We start from the raw sequence: 20,053 nt of genomic DNA on the forward strand, positions 1-20,053 counted from the left end.
AACAATAATAATAAAAATAATATTTAGTTCGTTACATATTGTGCCATAAAAATATTTTTAATTATAATAATTAAGCGGCAATCTGTTTTCCTTTTTGTAATTTAATCACAGCTGTTTTATTATTCCTCTTAAGTTATAGTTTGTATCAAATGATTAGATTACGAATTTAATTTCCAAGTGAATTATTAGTCATATTTTCATCTGCACACTAGGAGAAGAATATTATGCTCAGTGGTGTGTTTGCTTGTATCTCTGCAACCCCAAAATGACTTCAATTACCAATTTGATAAATAGGTATCAAATGATTCATCTCAAATGCACAGGTTACAATTGGCATATGACAAAAGAAGATACTTGGTAGATACAAAACATAAAATGTTAGAAATAATCATGAAAATATCAACATGCATAATCTGAACATAAATTATATATGAAAATAATCATGAAAAGCAAATTTAAACTGACTTATCATTAATAGTTTGTTTAAGAAGAAAAACATATGCTAGGAAATAAATCAATAATTATGGCTTGATCATTGATTCTAAAACATTTAATTAAATTCAATAAGTCAATTAAAATTTTTATAATTTAAAAGAAGAGAAATACATTTCAGAAAACATTAAGAATATTATTAGGAACTCTATAATCATTTCAACAAAGAATCCCAATTTGGATATGGATTTTTCTTTCATAAAAATTCTTTTGATGGATGTGTTGTAATTTAGAAAATATCAATTAATTGCAATCATAACTTTTAATAATTGTTTTTATCCTACTAGCTGATAAGCAATTTTTTAATTAGAACAATTTTTATAATCAATTTCCGTTTTCTAATTAAAAAGGCAAATTAATTATCAGTATGTAAAAAAATAATTTAACATAGATTAGTTGCCTAGGAATACTAATGTATAATTTGTAAAAAGGTTAATGTATTTAATAATCATGAAATAAAACTAGTTAAATAATGTTAGTAATATAAATAAAAAAGCATTTTTATGTATATTTTGATTTCAGAAGAATCACCTATATCATACTGATATTAAAATGAATAAACACTACTATTAACATTGTCATTATAATAATAATTATTAGTCCCATATTAAAGAATGCTACACCCAGGTTCAAATCATTATTATTTTATATGATTTGAAGCTGGATGTAGCAGTCTTTAATATGTTAATAATATTATCAACAGATAAAGGAATTTTAGTTACTAGTTTGAATTTAAATTCATCTAAATCTTTTTTAAAGATAATTTATTACTTTTAGTATAATTCTAATTATGTTGAGGGGGATGCGAGTTTGATAACTTTATTTTGTTATCTTCTCTCAGAATTTAAGGGTCAGATAATGTCTGCAGTTACACTTGAAAATTAAATTTATAAATTTTAACTAGTAAAAATAAAATCTATAAATTACAATTTTAAATAAATAACATCATGTACATTTATAAATTTATGTGTGATATTGTAATGGAATATCCCTTCCAATATTTGATAATAATGATGATTGTAATTTTAACTCCATCTTTTGCCTTTTAACTTCATCTCTTGCAGGTTATGATAAACTGGAAAACCAAATTTTGCATGAAACTGTTCATGAAAGCTTACTTAATTCCTAGACCTACATAGACCTTACACAATGTATTTATTTAACATTATAAATAGTACTTTATAGTGTTGTGAAAGTACTATTTATTTGTCAATTAATAATTATTTATTTTTTTAATAATTTACTTATTTTTTAACTGTTTAGTACAGATCTTTAATTATATCATTTATTATTATTATGCTTGTGTATTAGGATCCCTAGCTCCTAAAGCTTTCTAGGTATTTTGAATAAAATATTATGACATTTGAATAAAGAAAAAAATAATAATTCAGTAGTATCAGGGCTGCCATTTAAAAAAATTGAATTAATGGGATATCAGAATCATCATTTTTCAAAGTTCTAGGCTAGAAGGGATCAGTAAAAATCTTTTATACAAAATGTTTTAGTTCTATTGCCAACTCAAATATCATAGATTCATTCATTAAAAGCATTGAAATTTAAGTCTTCTTTTTCAAAATACATTCTTGAAGAATGTAAAAAAAATTTTATGTCAGTCGTTAATGAATTTTTTTACACCAGTCTCCCTAAATCCTTTCAATTAATTAAAATAAAAATTAGAATATATATATTCTAACTTAAATCAAAATTTATTTTTCTCTTGGAGTTGAGTAAAAAATTTAAAAAAATTTTGTGTTAAAGCGGTCTTAGCCCTTGGCCCAGTTCAATTATGAGAGACGATAGATTTCATGGTTAAAATACAATTAATATTTGATAAAAGAAAAACTGTAAATGAAATTTATCAAATCTAATTTAATGATAAATTAATAAAAATGTACCTTTATTTGTTCACTTTTTCTTCTACTTTTTGTTGCTTTTATAGTGTACAGTTCAGCAATGAAATAATGTACATTACAAATATCTTTTATTTATTTATCAAATTATTCTTCTGTTAGGATGCATTAAAAAAATATTTATCAATATAAAAATTTAACTTTCAAATACCTCTTAATGTCTTAATGTTAAAAAAAAATGAATTAAATAAGTCCATTTACATCCCATGTTGTACTATTTGTGTCAATAAATCAATAAGAACTTATTTTAATGAAACTTGCGTGAATGGCAAAAAAAAAAAATATGATTGAAATATTATTATATTAATTTAAATGTGATTAAAATATTTAAAGGTGGGGATTATCTGTCACATAACAAATGAACCCTAGAGTGCATAATAACAATTTATTGTATTATATTATTAAATTTATTGTATTAATATAAATTTTTATCAATCTATTTTTAAAAATGTAAAAACTAAACACAAAAATATAAATTGGATATTAACAATTTAGATAACAGTTTTGTTTCATAACTGTCCACTTTACTTTTCCTTCATCAGTTAAATCAGTGATAAAAGTTTATGTTTAACTGATAAAATTAATCAACTATTTAAAATTATAGAAAGTAGAAATGAATATAAAGTAATATGAAATAGCATGTCTACTAATCCAATAATGACAGATAATTATATAATTATTACTTTGTGGCGTGTCTTCTGTTATTTACATTATAATAAATGGCTGCTATTACTGCAATTATGTAAGTTAGAAATTATGCATAATACAATAATGTTTAAATTTATATAATGCAAAGCTAAAATTACTTCTAATTATATTAATTATATGCATATGGATTGTATTTGTTTTTTTATAAGAAATAAACCGTGAGTAATAGAAATCTTTAGAAACAAATCCAAATTAACTTTTAACTTTAACAAGCAAAATTAACTAATTCAGCGAGTGCCAATTGTCAAACCAATACTTACTAAAATGGTATCTATAGATTACAAAATTTTAAATGTTGAATACTGTTTCACTGCAAATAGTTGGCATTTAATAATGCCTAATGAACGTAGCAGTCAGTGTCATTTAAAAAAAAATTCAAAACATATTTTTAATTATTCTTTTAATTAATATCACAAATACCTCTCTGTATTTACACACTTCAAATACATAGCCATTTGAAATAGAGGAATAATTTTGTATACTTTACTTTTTATTTTTCTCAAAAACAGAAATATTATTATATATTAATATTAAATATTGTATAGTAATATTCATATTAAATTAATCTTTGCCTCAGGAATAATTTGTGACCAGACAAGACCATCTGTTGAAATTAAGTTTAACTTACAACCTATTATGAAGCAATACTATAATCCTAGATGGAAAAGTTTCCACAAATTGTCTGAAATCATGTTTGCTTCCATTATTTACTGTAAATGGGGCTGTTTTGTTTGTTGTTGAAGTGATTTAAATAAAATGTAATGGCACCTCACCCACCCAAAGCATCAACTTAAAGTTCTGTTTATTATTACTTATAATAAAGTCTTTGTTACAGGTTATATAAAAGCTTATGAACTGAAAAAAAATTGAAAGAAAGCATGAATTTAATTGAAACTGTAATGAAACTAAAACGATAAATGTTTAAAACAAAATTCAGTAATCGACAATTAATTCTTCATATATAAAAATAGTGATAAACTATAATGAGCGAAATTATCATAAAAATAGATCTACATACAGCATCTGCACTTGGAGATATTGAAACTGTGAGAAAATTATCAAAGTTAGTTTATTTCATTATTAATTTTTTTTTATTAAACGATAGAATAAAGAAGTTAGAATACCATAATATAAATAATAAAAAACTGGTTTTTAAAATTACTCTTTCTATAAGTATGCAAATCGTTCTTTAAATTACAAATCATTTCAGAGCTGTTCTGCAGCTCCCTCATTAGTAATATTGCAGCATATCTCCATGTTTTAAAAAGGGAGTTATTTTAAAATTAGCTATTTAAAACAATTTTGCTTATTCAAATTGATATTCTAAAGATAAAATTACAATAAGAGATGTGTGAATTTATCCTACCTTACTAAACGACATTTATATGTGTCTGTATGAGCATCTCCCCTTAACCTGGCATCGGAATGTACCGATCATTAGTGGAAAATCCCGATTCATTAGTACATGTCTCGTGGTGGTCAGTTGTATATTTATTATATTATTATACAGAGTGTTTCTAAAATGGTGGGCTGGCTACTTTTTTCGGATTCTACCTGTAAAATTAAACAAAAAGTATCCTTAGGAAAAATGGCAATTTTTCCTTCGTTCTTCCTCTGTCCGCCATTTGTTATTTCTATATCAAAATTTATATCTCAAGTTCGAATAGAGGAATCACATTAATATTTGGCAAGCGTCTTGATAATAAAGTTTCAAAATGATAAAAAAATCAAAAATTAAACACCTTTGAAAATTACAAAATGTATGTCTATTTTTCAATCTCTGTAAATACTAGTTTTATCAAAATTTATGTTTTATTAGCTAAAATATTAAGCCTTTTATTTTCTAAAATCGGTTAGAAAATTAGGTGCACTTAAACAGTTAACAATTGTTAAAAGTTATCAGAAATGTTCAGTAATTGTGCACCATTAGAAATTATACAAGTCTCCAGTCTTTTTTTGAGAGATTGTCTTAACCGTTCAAAAATTCCAGTAGTATTCCTAATTTATTGAAATTCATTTGGATCCTTTGTTAAAGATCCTCAATTTTGAGTTGAATAAAGAATAATATGTTTCAAATGGCCTCACAGGTAGAAGTCAGGAGAATTCAAGTCAGGTGATCGGGCAGGCCTGGGCACTGGCCCTCCGCGGCCTGTCCATTTTCATGGAAAGTTTCATGCAGGAAATCTGATACCAACTGACTGAAATGTGCTGGAGCTCCATCGTAGTGAAACAATATATTTCCTCTTAATTGTAGAGGTAGGTCTTCCAAAAAATATGAAAGATTTTTGATTAAATGAGCGGTTGAGACGATTAAATTTTTGATCGTCTGCAGCTAATGTTACTAAAACATACTTAGATTATTTCAGTACACTTAAAATTAAATTTTACAGCCTTTCAGAGTAATTTTCAAGAACTAGATTTCCTGCAGTAATTTGTAACTTATTATAATTCAGTCAAAATATATACTGTGTTTTGGACCGACATGAATTTAAATACTGTGACATAATATCTGAGTATATATGTCTACAGTGGCAGCTCGAAGCTAAAATTAGTGGGGGTGCTGCCTTTTCAATGCCATGGTTAAAGTTTTCTGTAAAATAAAAGAATCGAAAAAATGAATCAAATAGGATAGGTGAAAGCAGGATAATAATGTAATTCTACATTTTATCACATTTAAGAATATGGTACACATTCGTTTTAACCAAATAAATAATAAAATGCCAATACAGGTAATATTTTTTAGTATTATTAGATAATAACTTTAAGAAAACATAGAATTTTTTTTTAATGATGAAAATAGTGTTTAAAAACACTATAATCCACTGACGCTTAATTTAAATCTCTATGTGCACAAAAACAAATACACAATTAGCTTTTACTAATTACTTAATCTTTCGTCCTTCTATCGTGCTTTTGGACAGATTTGAGTCAAAGAGCCCTTGCTTTCCTCCATCTTTTGATCACTACTGAAAAAACTACCAATCCACTTTCATATTCCTTCCACCGATTAAACTAGAAAAGGGAACGAAGAAGTAACGTTCCATATACATGCAGAGTAAAATAAACTATCTTCCACCAGCACGCCAGGGTTGGCACTACAGAAGCGACAGTGCACTCTCTCCCTCGCAGCCTTGCTTACAGCTTCCTATGTGCATATGCGCACAGTAGCCAAACACCACTACACTGGAACTGTGAAGCGCACAGTTCCATACAAAGATTTTTGACCTTTTTCATAAACTGGGGGATGGCTACTGACATTAACCTTAAGGATTATATATTCTACAAGTATAAAGAAAGAATCAAAGAAAAAGATAACTCATTATATTAAATGTTATCGATAATATCAAGTGGCAATAGGGATGCTGCAGTTCCACAGTGCCTATACACGAGCCGACCCTGCATATCTATATGTATGTATACATTATTTATTCACAATTAATAATTTTCTGTATAGTATTCTAATATTCATTATATTTGGAATACATATGAATTATAATATAAAGGAATATTTATTTAGCTGTTTCTTCTTTGTTTATCCACATGCTAATTATTTTTATTTTTCCAACAAAATAGTTTACAAGATATCAGATCAGATCAGATAAAAGAGCTGATGTGGGATATTTATGTCGGGCTAAATCTTTTTATCAAAATAATTTAGAGCTGCTTTAAACTTTCAACTTTTCTTTAAATTATGATACCGACTTCTTTTTTCTTGAAATTAAAGTTATAAATTGCTTAATGTCTATATAAATGTTAGGTTAATTCTAATGTTGTTAAACATCATGTAATTGGTGATGTAGTAATTTATATATTTATTTTTCCAAGTAACTAGAAGCTATTGTTCAATTAGTTACTATATGAAACTTGTAAAGCATAAAAATATCAGTGCTCACTGATTGATCCAATATCCTCTGGGTAAAAGTCAGAGATTTCCTACCACTACAGCATGAAGGATGATGGTGTGATATTTCTTTATGTGCTGTAATTGTGGTAAGCAGCCTATATTTAATTAGAAAACAGTCTGTGGCCAACTTAAGTTTCAAGATCACCAGAAATTGCTCCTAAGAAAAAAAATGAGAGCCTGTAAAGGTAAATTCAGTTAAAGGTAAGTACAGTTTATATTGACCTCCAAGGAACCGACGATTTTAGGTCATTATAAAGGATGTTTAGGTAGCTTAGTGGTATAACTTTAATATGTCATCTACACGAGTATTGTAATATAATAAATAAAATAATAATCATTAAAAATAATAATTTATTTCCGTAATAAAATAATACAAAAAAAAATAAAAATATGCAATAATAAATACAGTACACATACGGTAGAGTAAAATTGTAAAAATTACTTTTTCTGCAAAAAGTCTGTTATTTTGCTTTGTTTCGAACATTTTGTGTTGTAGTACAGTTTTTGAAGGTTCTTCTCTAAATCAAAATAATCACTCTTTGTTTCTTCATTAGCAAGTTCTGTAAAACTGACATACAGTTTTCTTTGCAGCTCTGGAAGATTTGGCGGGTTGGTATATTCATCGTTGTTGCTATCGTTAGCTTCGTTGTCTTTACCTGCGTCCCCGTCTATTTCTGCTAGTACTCAAGCCACTACAGTTTCGTGGGTTTCTAAATCTTTGTCAACCTCTTGATAATCTTCAAACAATGCATTTGACAACGACTGGTTTTGCAGACTACAGCTCCATTCCGCTAAAGATTCTTCTTCATATGAGACATCAGTAACTTCGCTAGCCTGTGGTAAAAATCCTGCACGTCGAAAGCAGTTTTTTACAGTCAGCAGAGAAACCTCATTCCATGATCTTTCTAACATAATTATGGCATCCAGAATAGTTATTTATTTCCTTTTTTTTGATCTACATCCTGTAAATTAATTTTATTATTAATCATGACCCGTTGGTATTGATATAAATTAATTATATAATAATTTCCACTTACCAACTATTTTTATTATTATGTCCTAGCGCTTTCGGATATTAATCCATCATCAAGAACATATATGTGTTATGGATTATAATTATTTCCTTCAAAAATTAATATATTAAATGAATTTAAAATTTTTTAAAACAAAATTTGACGAACAATTGTTCGTCAAACGGTAAGAATAATGTCAACGTTATCCGTCATGTCAGTATGACATATCATTTAATATATTAATTTTTGAAGGAAATAATTACAATCCATAACACATACATGTTCCTAATGATGAATTAATATCCATCCGAAAGCGCTAGGACATAATATAAAAATAGTTGGTAAATCGAAATTGTTATATAATTAATGCAAATACTGTATCATTTGTAAAATAGGTGTTTTTTTGTAGTGGACTTTTACAGACTTTATCACGCCTTGATCTTAGGGTTATAAGACTGCTGTTGTTTTCGGCAATAAGAACACTGACTCTATACACGAAAGATTTTCAACATGTGGATGAGCCGGACAGTTGTCAATGAACAGGCAATATTTTGTCATTTTCAATTTTTAACTCACAGTTCCATTTTCGTAACAAAGTCGTAAAAATGTAACTTTCATCCAAGCTTTCTTGTTACTTTCATACATAACAAGAAGCGATTTAAAATTCTTAAAACATTTTTAAAACTTTTCCTTATAACCAGAAGTTTTTTTTGTCAGTCATATTTGTAGCAATTAGTACTTTTAGTCTTTTTTTTTATAATTTTCTTTCCCCAAACACGTTTCGCCTTTAAACCGAAGGGTTCTTTCTGGCGTCAGTTTAAAAACAAACCGGATTCATCAGCATTATAGATTTTTTCATCTGAATAGCCCTCTTTTAATTTTGACCAAATGGTTTCTATCCATTCTTCTGACACAAAAGTTAGAGCTGCTGCGGCCTCGCCGCTTATTCTCCTCGACACAATATCTTGACGCTGATGGAACAGTTGCATCCAAGCTGAAGGTATTTCACGTGGTTTACAGAATTTTTCAGAAAAATCGTTCGTCTTAATTTGCAATATAGGGCCGCTAATAGGGATATCAGTAAACCATTTTAACAGCGCTTGGTGTACATCATTATGTTGACTAGGTCGTAAATTTTTTGATCTCATAGAATTTGTTTCAAACTTTTTCTTAATTTTTTCACGGTTCTTCTATATCACCGATATTGTCGAATGACCTACGCCTAATTATTGAACAATGTCCTTATTAGTTTTATCATTCTCTAATCGCCAGATAATGTGCGCCTTTTCCTCTATCGTGAATGTTTTTTCGCAAAGTCATAATTAAATCACTGTTAAATGAATTACACTGGATACGTAAAATAAAATACTGTATACAAACGATATGATACACTCACAGCAAAAGATTAATAACAACTGAATGAGCCTGCTTCAGTTTACAATAATCTAGTACAGGAAGAAAATAAGAAAAAGAAGAACTAAAGTACATATGCAGATAAAAAGGAAAATATGACGCATTTTAATCGTCGAAATATTTCTGTAGTTATACTACGTTACTGAAGATAAGAGTCACTAAATTATTGTTAAATAAGAGTTACTAAATAAGAATCACTTCCGTCCGTCATTATAAGCGATAAAATGTAGAAAAAATAAGTCGTAATAACCGGTATGTCACTACAAGCGCGATGTAATTATAAACAATATACATACTGTATTTATGTATTAAGGGCACTAAACCAAGCAAGGGACAAGTTTTTGGTTACTATAAACAGTACTTACTGTAATTATAATAACATGTTCTATTAAACTCTTCATTTAAAAATAAAATAAAAATGTAATTAATATTAAAAAATTAACTAGATTTATTACTACACAAAATAAAATTAATTTATAATTAACGTAAGATAAATATAATTTCATTTATGTAATTTTTAGGATTTAATGTATGATCAACTAAAAACAGTTGTGTGAACAAAAAAGAAATTTTTTGTTCAGTGTTGTAATAACTAATGGTAAAAACTAAACCATTACCTGTTAAGAAGTTACACCCAGATATGTCTTAAAATATACAAAAACATAGTTAATCCATTTCATGGGGTTAACTTATGTTTACTATAATAATATATTTCTCCAATCAGTTTTCCAGCTACTGCTGGATCTGGGTGTGTGTAGGCAGATGCAATTACTGCTACCAGCTTGCCAGGCCTGACATAAATGCAGATTTAATGCAATGTAAGTGTAAATACTTTTATAAATTTAAACATACAGTAATCAGTTTTTACTCTTTTTCTTCATAATTTTATTACCAACATGTATGCCTAAGTCACAGAAGTTTTCTGGGATACAACAAATTTAAACAAGAAAGCAGTAAGTTGTGCTAAATTTGATGTAAAATTAATAATGTAGGAAAAAAATTAATGTAATGTATCAATTACAAATACTAAGTAAAGTAAAGTAATTACAAATAGTTAAGGAAAGTATTTCTCAGACCATTTCTAAACTATCTCAGGAATGGTTGACCAGAAACTGTACAAGACTATACAATTCATTTACATTCAGTCATATCATCCTCTGAAGTAATACCTTACGGTGAATCTGTAGGCTAAACAAGAGAAGAGAGAAAGACCAATTCTAAAATTTCTCACAATCGTCCTATCATCTTTCTGTATATAATAGCTAGATTCACTACCCTTTGCCATTTGACCCTTGACCAATGACCCATCATTTACTATCATGGTAGCTAACAATTTTAATTTATGGTCTCTTATTTCAGTGTTTAAACAGAAGATAACTGTAGTATCACCTCTAGATTTTATTTTATTTTTACCTCATAATAGCAGCATGAATTTCTGACTTTGAATAGTACAAAATTGTGCAAGTATCAGAAATTAAAAATAACATCACTTCCCATGATTGATGTTTCATGAATAATGAAAGTTTTACTTTAAATAAGTATTTTTCAATTCTATGTATTTTTAATAATGAGTTTTGAGTTAGTGTACTGTGCAGCTATATTTTGCTGGTTGCATTATTATATGTGCATGAATGGATAGAACCTGATCTGACCAACTAAATGCTACCATCAGTCAAAGTTTGAAACTGATGAAAGATGGTCAACAAAGTTACAGAAGCAGTTCTTATGTTTTTCAGAGAAAGCATTACCAAATTATGCTTTGTATATTGCTCAAATAAACTGATACTAGATCATTACATAATTATGCATTATATATTGTGTCAGGAATTACATGACAATGTATATATACACAATATAGAAAGTATTGATGATGTTCTGATAACATTCATTAGCAAGCATGGTTTATGGTTGAGAGCTGCAGTACACACAAATAAATGTTACATACAAAAAATATGCCATATTTTTATTCTTCTGATGGTTTTCTTACATGTTAATTCATTTAATTAACATTCTTCTTCTTTCTATTAGACCTTTCTAGATCTCGTTGCATTTTCTATTTTCTTTTTCTCTTATTTCTATTGCTTTCAGTACTTTTATCATTATTTCCAAGAGTACTTGTTTTTCTCTTCTGTAAATTTCTGTACCTGTTCTGGTTTTTCTTTTTCAACTAGTTTGAAATCCTGTACTGTTTTTTGAAACTCAAATCTGTTATTTTTTCCAGTTTTTCTAGGTCTTGTTTACTACTCAGTGCCCCTTATATTTGTTTTGCTATCTTTGTAATAATTAAATAGTTATTTAGTTAATAAAGTCTATTAAATAGTTAGTAAGTCTATTGTCACTCATTCAGTAAATATGACCAATAAACCTCATTCTTCTTTTCTGCATTTCCATTTCTAAATATTTTATTTCTTGGTAAATTTCTTTGGTAGATTTCAGCCTATAACCTTCCTCGGTTCTTTTGGGTTCAAAAATCTTCCTTAAGATTCTTATTTTAAAAGATTTCTTATATTAAACTTTTCTAAATACTCACTTGCAAATAAGGCTTCTGGGCAAATTACTGTTTTGTAGTGTCATAGTTTAGCTTTATAACTTAAGGATTTTTATTGTAAACATCCACTGTCAGTCTATAAGCTGTTTCCATTTTACCAATCTTACTTTTAATTCCTTCTTTTTCAAGTACAGCTGGTGTTATCTCTCCAAGGTACTTGAATTTGCCTACTTTGCAAATTTTTTCTCCCATTTCAAAGATTATTTCATCTGTGCAGTTCTTATCATTGCTTATAAATTCTGTTTTTTCATAGGGTATTTCTAAACCTATTTTTTGCTGTTTTCTGCCAATAGATGTACATTTAGTTTTGCTTCTATATTTATAATTGGGATAAATACATCTTCTACAAAGGATAATGAGTGACTAATTTTTTTTGTGTTCCTAAATATACAGATTCTGGAATAACCAGTTCTTTATTCCATTCTCTAATTATTTTTTCTAAGGCAATGTTGAAAAGAACTGGGGAGTTTCATTATCCTAACTTACACCTGATTTTATCTCAAATGTTTCTGACAATTCTTCATGTAGTTTAATTTTAGATTTGGTGTTTAATAAAGTTTGTTTAATTACTGCTATACTTTTCCTATCTACTTCTGTTTTTTCTAATACTTTAAATAGCAATTCGTGATGTATGGAATCGTAGGCTTTTTTAAAATCTACAAAAACTGAAACATGTTTTTTACCGTTTTTGTTAATATAATTTACGACAGTTTTTAAATTTAGAATTTTTTCACTGCAGGATCTGAATTTTGGATTAGAATTAAAACAATAGTTTCAATTCCTGGGTGTCAAAATTGAAACTGAGTTAAAATTTTCTTAGGAACTGATAATAGTGTTATTCCTCTGTAGTTGTTTGGGTTTGTTTTACTTCCTTTTCTGTGACACAGGTGTATAATTGCATTCTTCCATTCCTCTGTGATTTGTTCTGTTAGCCAAATATCTTCATAAACAGTTTTAATCTTGTTTGTTTGTTAACTTGGGGAATTGATTTTTTTAATTTTTACCGTTATGTTATCTTCTCCAGAAGCTTTATTATTCTTTAATTGTATTATTTCTATGATTTCATTTTCATTCACAAGTAGTGAGTCTTCTATTACATGGTTAAATTTTTAAAAATTAAATAATTCTTTGGGTTCTGAGCAATTTAATTGTTTCTCAAAGTACTTTATAAGTGTTTTAAGGTTTCCTTGGTTGTTTATTTGTAGTTTATCATTTTCATTTTTAAAACATGTGTTGTACGGTTTGTAACCTTTAATTTTACTTTTAAATATTTGATAAAAATTTCTTTTGTTATTTTTCAGGAAGTCCATTTCCAGTTGTTTTACCTGTTCTTTTTTGAAATTATCTTTTGTTTGTCAAAAGGTTTTGGAGGCTAATTTCTGGGAGTTTTTAAAGTTTATTTGATTTTCTTCATTTGGAGTCACTTTCCACTTTTTTCTGGAGAGTATTTCTGTTTTCCAGAACTTTTTCACAATTTTCATTTCACCACATTTCCAATAAAACTTTTTGTTAATATTCTATTTTTTTTTCAACAGCAAGATGAAATACATCAACAAAAAAAATGAAGCTGGTTGGACAGCATTAATGTATGCTTGCTTTCATAGCCATGAAAATATTGTACATTATCTAATCCAAAATTCTGCAAGTATAAAAATACTCAATAAGAAAAAGCAAAGTGCTTTGATGATTGCATCACATAAAAATAATATAAATATACTACAGCAACTGTATGTGGTAAGAAATCATCTTAATAATTTAAAGTAAAACTAATGTTTACATTTAGGAAAGTCAACTGCACTCATAAGTTACTTGTTAATTTGATAAAAATTGAAAGGATTTAGAGAACTTTAGTTAACAGATACTAGATTTTTCTTATATGGTATTTCAATTTATTATGGGAAAAAATAATACTTTCAAAAATAATGCAATGTTCAAAAAGTGATGCTACCTTATGGAAGAATGCTTCATTCTTTTGTTGCAAGTTTGATTGAGGAAAAATGGGTTACACAAGCAGCAGAACATATCCATTGTCTCCCAATACATTAGATATGCCGGTTATGCCCAGATCCAGAATGTCTTCATAGAAAAGTATGATGTGGATGCACCAAACAAGTCCTTCATCAGGTGGCTGTACAAGTTCCAAGAGACAGGGAATATGGTAGATGAACCAGAAAAGTTGATCGACGTGCTAGCTACATATTTTTTTAGTTTCAAGAAGTCTATGCAACTAGCTTATAGTGTGGCCTATATAGCCAGTCTGGTATCTTGCTGGTAGTGCTCACATAGTGTTTAAAGATCTACCCACACAGAATTCATGAGTTGTTACCTGCAGACAGTGGAAAACATGTAGCTTACTGTCAGTGGTTCATGTCATGTGTAACACCAGATGGGGAAGAACTCAGTGATTGGTTGTGGTCTGACAAGGCACGGTTCCACCTTGATGGATACATGAGTGCAGAGAATTCACGTATTTGGGATATGGAAATTCCGTATCAGCTATATGAGTCTCCTCTGCATAGACAAAAAGTGGGTGTTTGGTGTGCAATATCATGTAGGCAAATCTTTGACATTCTTTCATGGCACAGTGAACAGTGGGCGCTACATACAGATGGAACAACAATTTGTAAACACTATACCTGTAGACCAGCTACAGTATACAAGGTTCAGCAGGACAGTACTACAGCTCATACCCAACAATATTATAACTTTCTTGGATCAGTGTTTTCATGGACAAGTAATTTTGAAGGGTTACAGCCTCCTCAGTGTCCTGATTTATCCCCTTCCAACTTTTTCTTGTGGGGATACCTTAAGGATGCTGCTTACAGAACTCAACCTCACACCATTCCTGAATTGCAGAGCAAAATTCAACGATGTGTCACTGCAATTCCTCAACAAAGGTTACAAGTGTTTAAGAGCATGCAAAATTGTATTCAAATGTGAACTGCATAATGGAGGCCACTTTCAACAACTATTGTAACTTACTCATTTTCCCATAAGGTTGCATCACTTTTTGAACAACCTATAGTTTATAACAGTGGTTCCCAAATTTTTCCGAGTCGTGACGTTCTTTTTCAATTAAAATTTTTCCATGGTGCCTTACCCTACGCAAAAGTATGACTACTCGTAAGTAGGAGATAAAAATAAATAACACTCGTGTATCTTCTTTATTTTTTTAATTTATTAACATTAAATTAATAATTATAAATATCTTGATTTAATTAACTGTGAAGCTTTGCAATATTATTTCGGGGGCCCCTGTAAAGAGGCGGCACCCCGGAAGCCGGGTGCCGCGGCGCACAGTTTGAGAATCACTGGTTTATAACATAATCCGATCTCATTCACCAGTACTGGAGTTTCAATCAAAAGCGTGAAAAATAAACAGGATCTAAAATAAATGAATATTTAAGAGATTAGAATCTCAAAAAATAAAAAAAGGCTCGTGAGTACTTATGTACGCACGTAAGAAATATACTTCTTTGGCGTGAATAAGAAAATAATTTTTTTACGCGTTCAAACAAATTTGAACAGAGTCAAACGCGCTAGAAGATATTAAATGCCATGAATAAAAGTTTGAATAAATAACACTTAAATTAAATAAAATAATATTTATTTAATTTATATAGTTCAAAAATTATTGATGTATTCGTTGTCATGTAAAACAAAGTTCATCGAATATATTTCGATTAGTTTAGTTCCATTAATTCTTAAGATGACGATTAAATAGGCACGAGGGTTATCAGCGGATTATGATATGAAAAATATGATACAAATAGTTTTATTTTATCAAAAATTTTGTTTTTGGTAAATTTAAAATTATTTATTCAAAATCAAGAATTTATCTCATGTATATTTTCTGTTATTAAAAAATAAAATTTTATTCATAAAAAATAATACTTGCATAAATATAACCTCAAATCTTGATACATAATTTTCATAAAAAGAAAAAAAGAAATAAATATACGCTGCAATATAAATAACGTTTTGCGAATACGAACAATATTCACAGTTTAAAACATCCGTTTTCAGAAATGCGTGTATATAAATATATATTTATTACGACTCGATATCTGTTATCTTTACAACACATGAAAATCACTTAATTGCATTGAACGACTGACTGAATTGGACACTACACGCATGTGCGTGCAAACTGATCCACTTGGGACTGCGCAAATCTTCATGTTGTGTTATATCGGCGCACGCTACTTCCGTAACTTGCTGAAATTACACTCTGATCAGTTCTCCTAACGCCCAAAAGACGTATAACTCCAAAAATAAAATGCCGATGATAAAGGTCACTTTTAACAAAATTGTCTCTTATAAAACATCCTACCAGAGTATTATTAAATGAGTAGCAATTTACATTTTTCTGACATTGCAGTTAAAGGAACTGAGATGAAGGGAATTTTTTTCCCTCTAGTTCATAAATGAAGTAATCTTCCCTGCCAAATGGAGATAGTTTGTATAATACATTTTTTTCCGATAAAAAGGGGTATATTTATTTGTTGCAATATACTATCTGTTTTAATAGGGCAACTTAGATACTACCACCTCTGGTCAGAGTTAATTAGATTCCATAAAGTAAAGGTCTGGTTTTATCAAGTAGGCACCTATAGCTGCTAGCTGGATTTTTAGATAGGAAAAGAGAGTTCTGTAGTCATAGACAATCACTATCTAATAAAACCCCAACAAGAAGTATCTACCTATACCTTACAGGCTAATAGAAGGTTCCACAAAACCAAGGAAGATGGCTGATCCAATTTCCATTATACTAATCTAAGAATAATGGAATTAAGATTAAGAAAAGTTTCTATCAGTTTACTATTCCAATCGGGATAATATATTAATTATTTTCTTAGGAACATGAGTCAGAGCAGCTTTCACTGAGAGAAATGATGTTTATCATACTGTCAGTTGTGGAAAATAAATGATGATGGCATTTGTGAGGCTGAATGTCCTCTGAATTTAGTTGGTTTGGCATGTTAATATCAACTACAAACTTGGTTCACTGTAGAAGAAAATGGGGAAACAATCAACTTTACAATTTCCCTTACAGGCTGATCATGGGATGGCTGTGCTATTTTATTTTAGAAATAGTTGGTGCCTACAAATGTACTAAGGATTAGTATATCTTATCTCCATGATGCTCTGAACCATATTCATTAATCAGTATATCACGATCTGGTTTTTCCTTTACTTATAAATTTATGTAAAATAGAAAGTATTCCTTATATATTGTAGTAATAATGTTTATTATTACACACACTTTATAATGTTATTAAGGTTAGCAAAAATTTTAAACAACATAAATATTTGCATATAAAAATCTGTATGTAAAATTCAAGCAGCTATGATTTTTTCTGAGCAGTCTGATAATTTAAAGAATTTTTAGTCTTGCCAGTAAATCAATGATCAATGATTAAACAAAAGCATTCTCAAAACAAAAATTGTTCCTAAAATTCATCAATAATTTTCTTCAACTAACTAAACATTTATTAATAGGTTGATATTTAGAAAGTAAAAGTGCAATTCAAATCCGTTAATTCTGGCAATATTTTTTAAAGATGGTCCAGTAATTTTAAATAAAACTGGCTACTGATTATCACTTTAACCATAAACATTTTAAAAAAATGTAAGAAATCAAAAATTTTAGTAATTTTGCTCTGTTCTAAACATGTACTTATGTATCAGCTCAAATGATGGTTTGGTCTATCAAAATTGGTATATAAATGAAATAAATCCTAAAAAGAATTTGAGAGGGATGTGAAGATAAAAATTATGAGAGAAACCAGTTTCTTTTCTCATAACAAAGCTAACAAAGGTAAATTCCAAAATAGTTTCATAAGTTAACAATATTCATTCAGGAATAATAAAAATAATTTTTTTTAAATTTCACAAAGATGCAATTTAAAATAAAAATCTGCTCATATGACAGAGAAGATGTCAAGTTAAAAAATTTTACATTTTGAGGCATGTAGGTCATTCACTTGCTTAAGCAAGTTTTAGCTTAAGCAAAAATTCAGAACCTTGGTTCTGAATTTTTCATCCTGTCACCTTATTCTCTAGTACCTTCCAAACAGAAATAAAATAGGGTAAACATTTTAAATTCTTCAATAGTTGTTACAATTCAAGTAGATTACCAGTATTAAGCGAGGAAGAGATATTTTTACATTAAACAATATCAGCTTGTCTTATATAAGAATACTTAATATTGTCATGTATTATTCGTTTTGATTTAATAACTGTATTTCATGTTGCTACTCATTAAAAAAAGCATGGTATAGTTCTTAAATCAATATTCTGTCTTTAACTAATGCAATACCTCAACAAAAACTTGTTAAATATTAATGATTACGTGACACAATTGTAGCCATGAATTTATTATTAAATCAATAATAAAAAGATAGAATATAACAAAATAGAATAAATGAACAGAAATAATATCAATGAATATTAAAATCATGTCTTAAAATTAAAAATCAATTTGTTTTAATGGAGCACACATACACGAATGTATGTGTGCACCTAATTATGAAAGAGTAGGGCCATAAATACAGATATAAAGTCAGCTGAATGAACTCTGTTATGAATTCATGTGGTTCTAAGTCATGTAAGTTTTAGTTCCATGACCAAAAGCTGTTGTATCACATTAGAAAATGGTTAATCATTTCCAAGATGAAAAGTTCAATTCTAGGCTTAGGGTAGGGAATGTAAGGAGTTAAGTGGTTTCCTTTTACTTTCTGCATCGAACCAAATATAATGCAGCACAGCTGCTGTTTGCTAACACCATAAAAATGTAGGCGATGTTAAGCTTATCAGAAATACCTTCACTCTGTTCACCACAGAGACTGGGAGTTCAGTAACGAATATTATTATTCTCAGAGAAAGCAACTGTGAGTGATTTCTCTTATACTTCACGTGCTTTACATTTACAACTATAAAAAAGACTAGTACCGGTAGTATAAATCAGCAGATTGACGTATTCCTTTCTGTCAAAATAATTCCTTATAAGCTAATACTTAGACACATAAAACTGAATTTATATCTCTGAAACATAAAAAAATTACTTCTTAAATACTCGGTTAATAACTTTTAATATCTGTAAGAAAAAATTAGCTTTAGTAATAATTTTTTTATGTAATCAAACAGTTATAACTGATACATTATAGTTAAAAAAACTATAAATAAATTTATACAATTTTTATAGGAAGAATTTATAAACAGTACAGATGAAGAAGGATTTTCTCCATTATACTATGCAGTTGTTTATGGATGTAAAGACTCAGTAAAATGGTTATTAGAACATAACGCAAATCCAAATCACGTGTAAGTACACAAATTTAAATAAAATTAAAATAACTTATTTTTCCTATGAAACAGTGTATGATATTTAACAGTTGCATTACATTCTTTGAAGGTTAAAATTTTACTCATCCAAAGTAGTAATTGTTAAAATATTATTATCTCATTCTTTTAAGTGCTGACTGAATACTGTCAGTGTATCTGCAACACCAGATATATTCCTATTTTTTTTTTTAATATATATTCCTGATTTCTTTTCAATTGGAAATCTAAATTTTGTTTATGTTTATATCAATGATGTGTCTTAAAAATCAATTTCAACTTTTTAATTTTCAATTTAAAATAAAGTTGTAGTGCATTGTTTTAAAAAAACATTTTAATTAATTTTTAAGTTTACTTATATATATATATATTAATTTCACTTTCAACTTGCTGACAAGTTGTTGTCAACTTGTGGGTACAGACAAAAATGTTTTGTACATTATAACTGACTAATTAGATTAACTTGTATAAGTTCTAATTTAACCAAAAATGGAATCCTCAGTCATAAATCTTCAAAAATGTTTCAAACCTAATTTAAAAAAAAAATTATTCTCTTTTGCGATTAGAATTTTTTGATAGAGGCATGTTCAACAAAAAAATCATTAAAAAAAATGAAAAAGTCATCCTATATTTATCTTTCTTAAGGTAAATTTTTTTCTTATTCAACCTTTATAATAGGCGTGACGGACAATATTCCATAAACGTTATTTCCTTTTTTTTT

At 28.4% G+C, this 20,053-nt stretch overlaps 1 protein-coding gene across 6 annotated transcripts in view; it reads left to right on the plus strand.

Annotated features, from left to right (window-relative positions):
- Nucleotides 1-2,912: 2,912 nt before the first annotated feature.
- LOC142326064 (ankyrin repeat domain-containing protein 16-like) overlaps nucleotides 2,913-20,053 on the plus strand; it is a 32,828-nt gene continuing 15,687 nt past the window's right edge. Inside the window, exons 1-5 of one of the 6 annotated variants that reach the window (XM_075368176.1) lie at nucleotides 2,919-3,144; nucleotides 3,946-4,173; nucleotides 10,165-10,258; nucleotides 13,524-13,722; nucleotides 19,196-19,314. In XM_075368176.1, the coding sequence (XP_075224291.1) occupies nucleotides 13,528-13,722; nucleotides 19,196-19,314 (314 nt within the window). In that variant the 5' untranslated portion in view covers nucleotides 2,919-3,144; nucleotides 3,946-4,173; nucleotides 10,165-10,258; nucleotides 13,524-13,527. Of the gene's footprint in view, nucleotides 3,145-3,945; nucleotides 4,174-10,164; nucleotides 10,259-13,523; nucleotides 13,723-19,195; nucleotides 19,315-20,053 lie in introns of all 6 variants that reach the window. The other 5 variants (XM_075368177.1, XM_075368179.1, XM_075368174.1 and 2 more) reach the window with 5 other exon arrangements.

This window comes from Lycorma delicatula, chromosome 6 (assembly GCF_047948215.1).
Source record: "Lycorma delicatula isolate Av1 chromosome 6, ASM4794821v1, whole genome shotgun sequence".
In the NCBI taxonomy this organism is placed as follows: domain Eukaryota; kingdom Metazoa; phylum Arthropoda; class Insecta; order Hemiptera; family Fulgoridae; genus Lycorma; species Lycorma delicatula.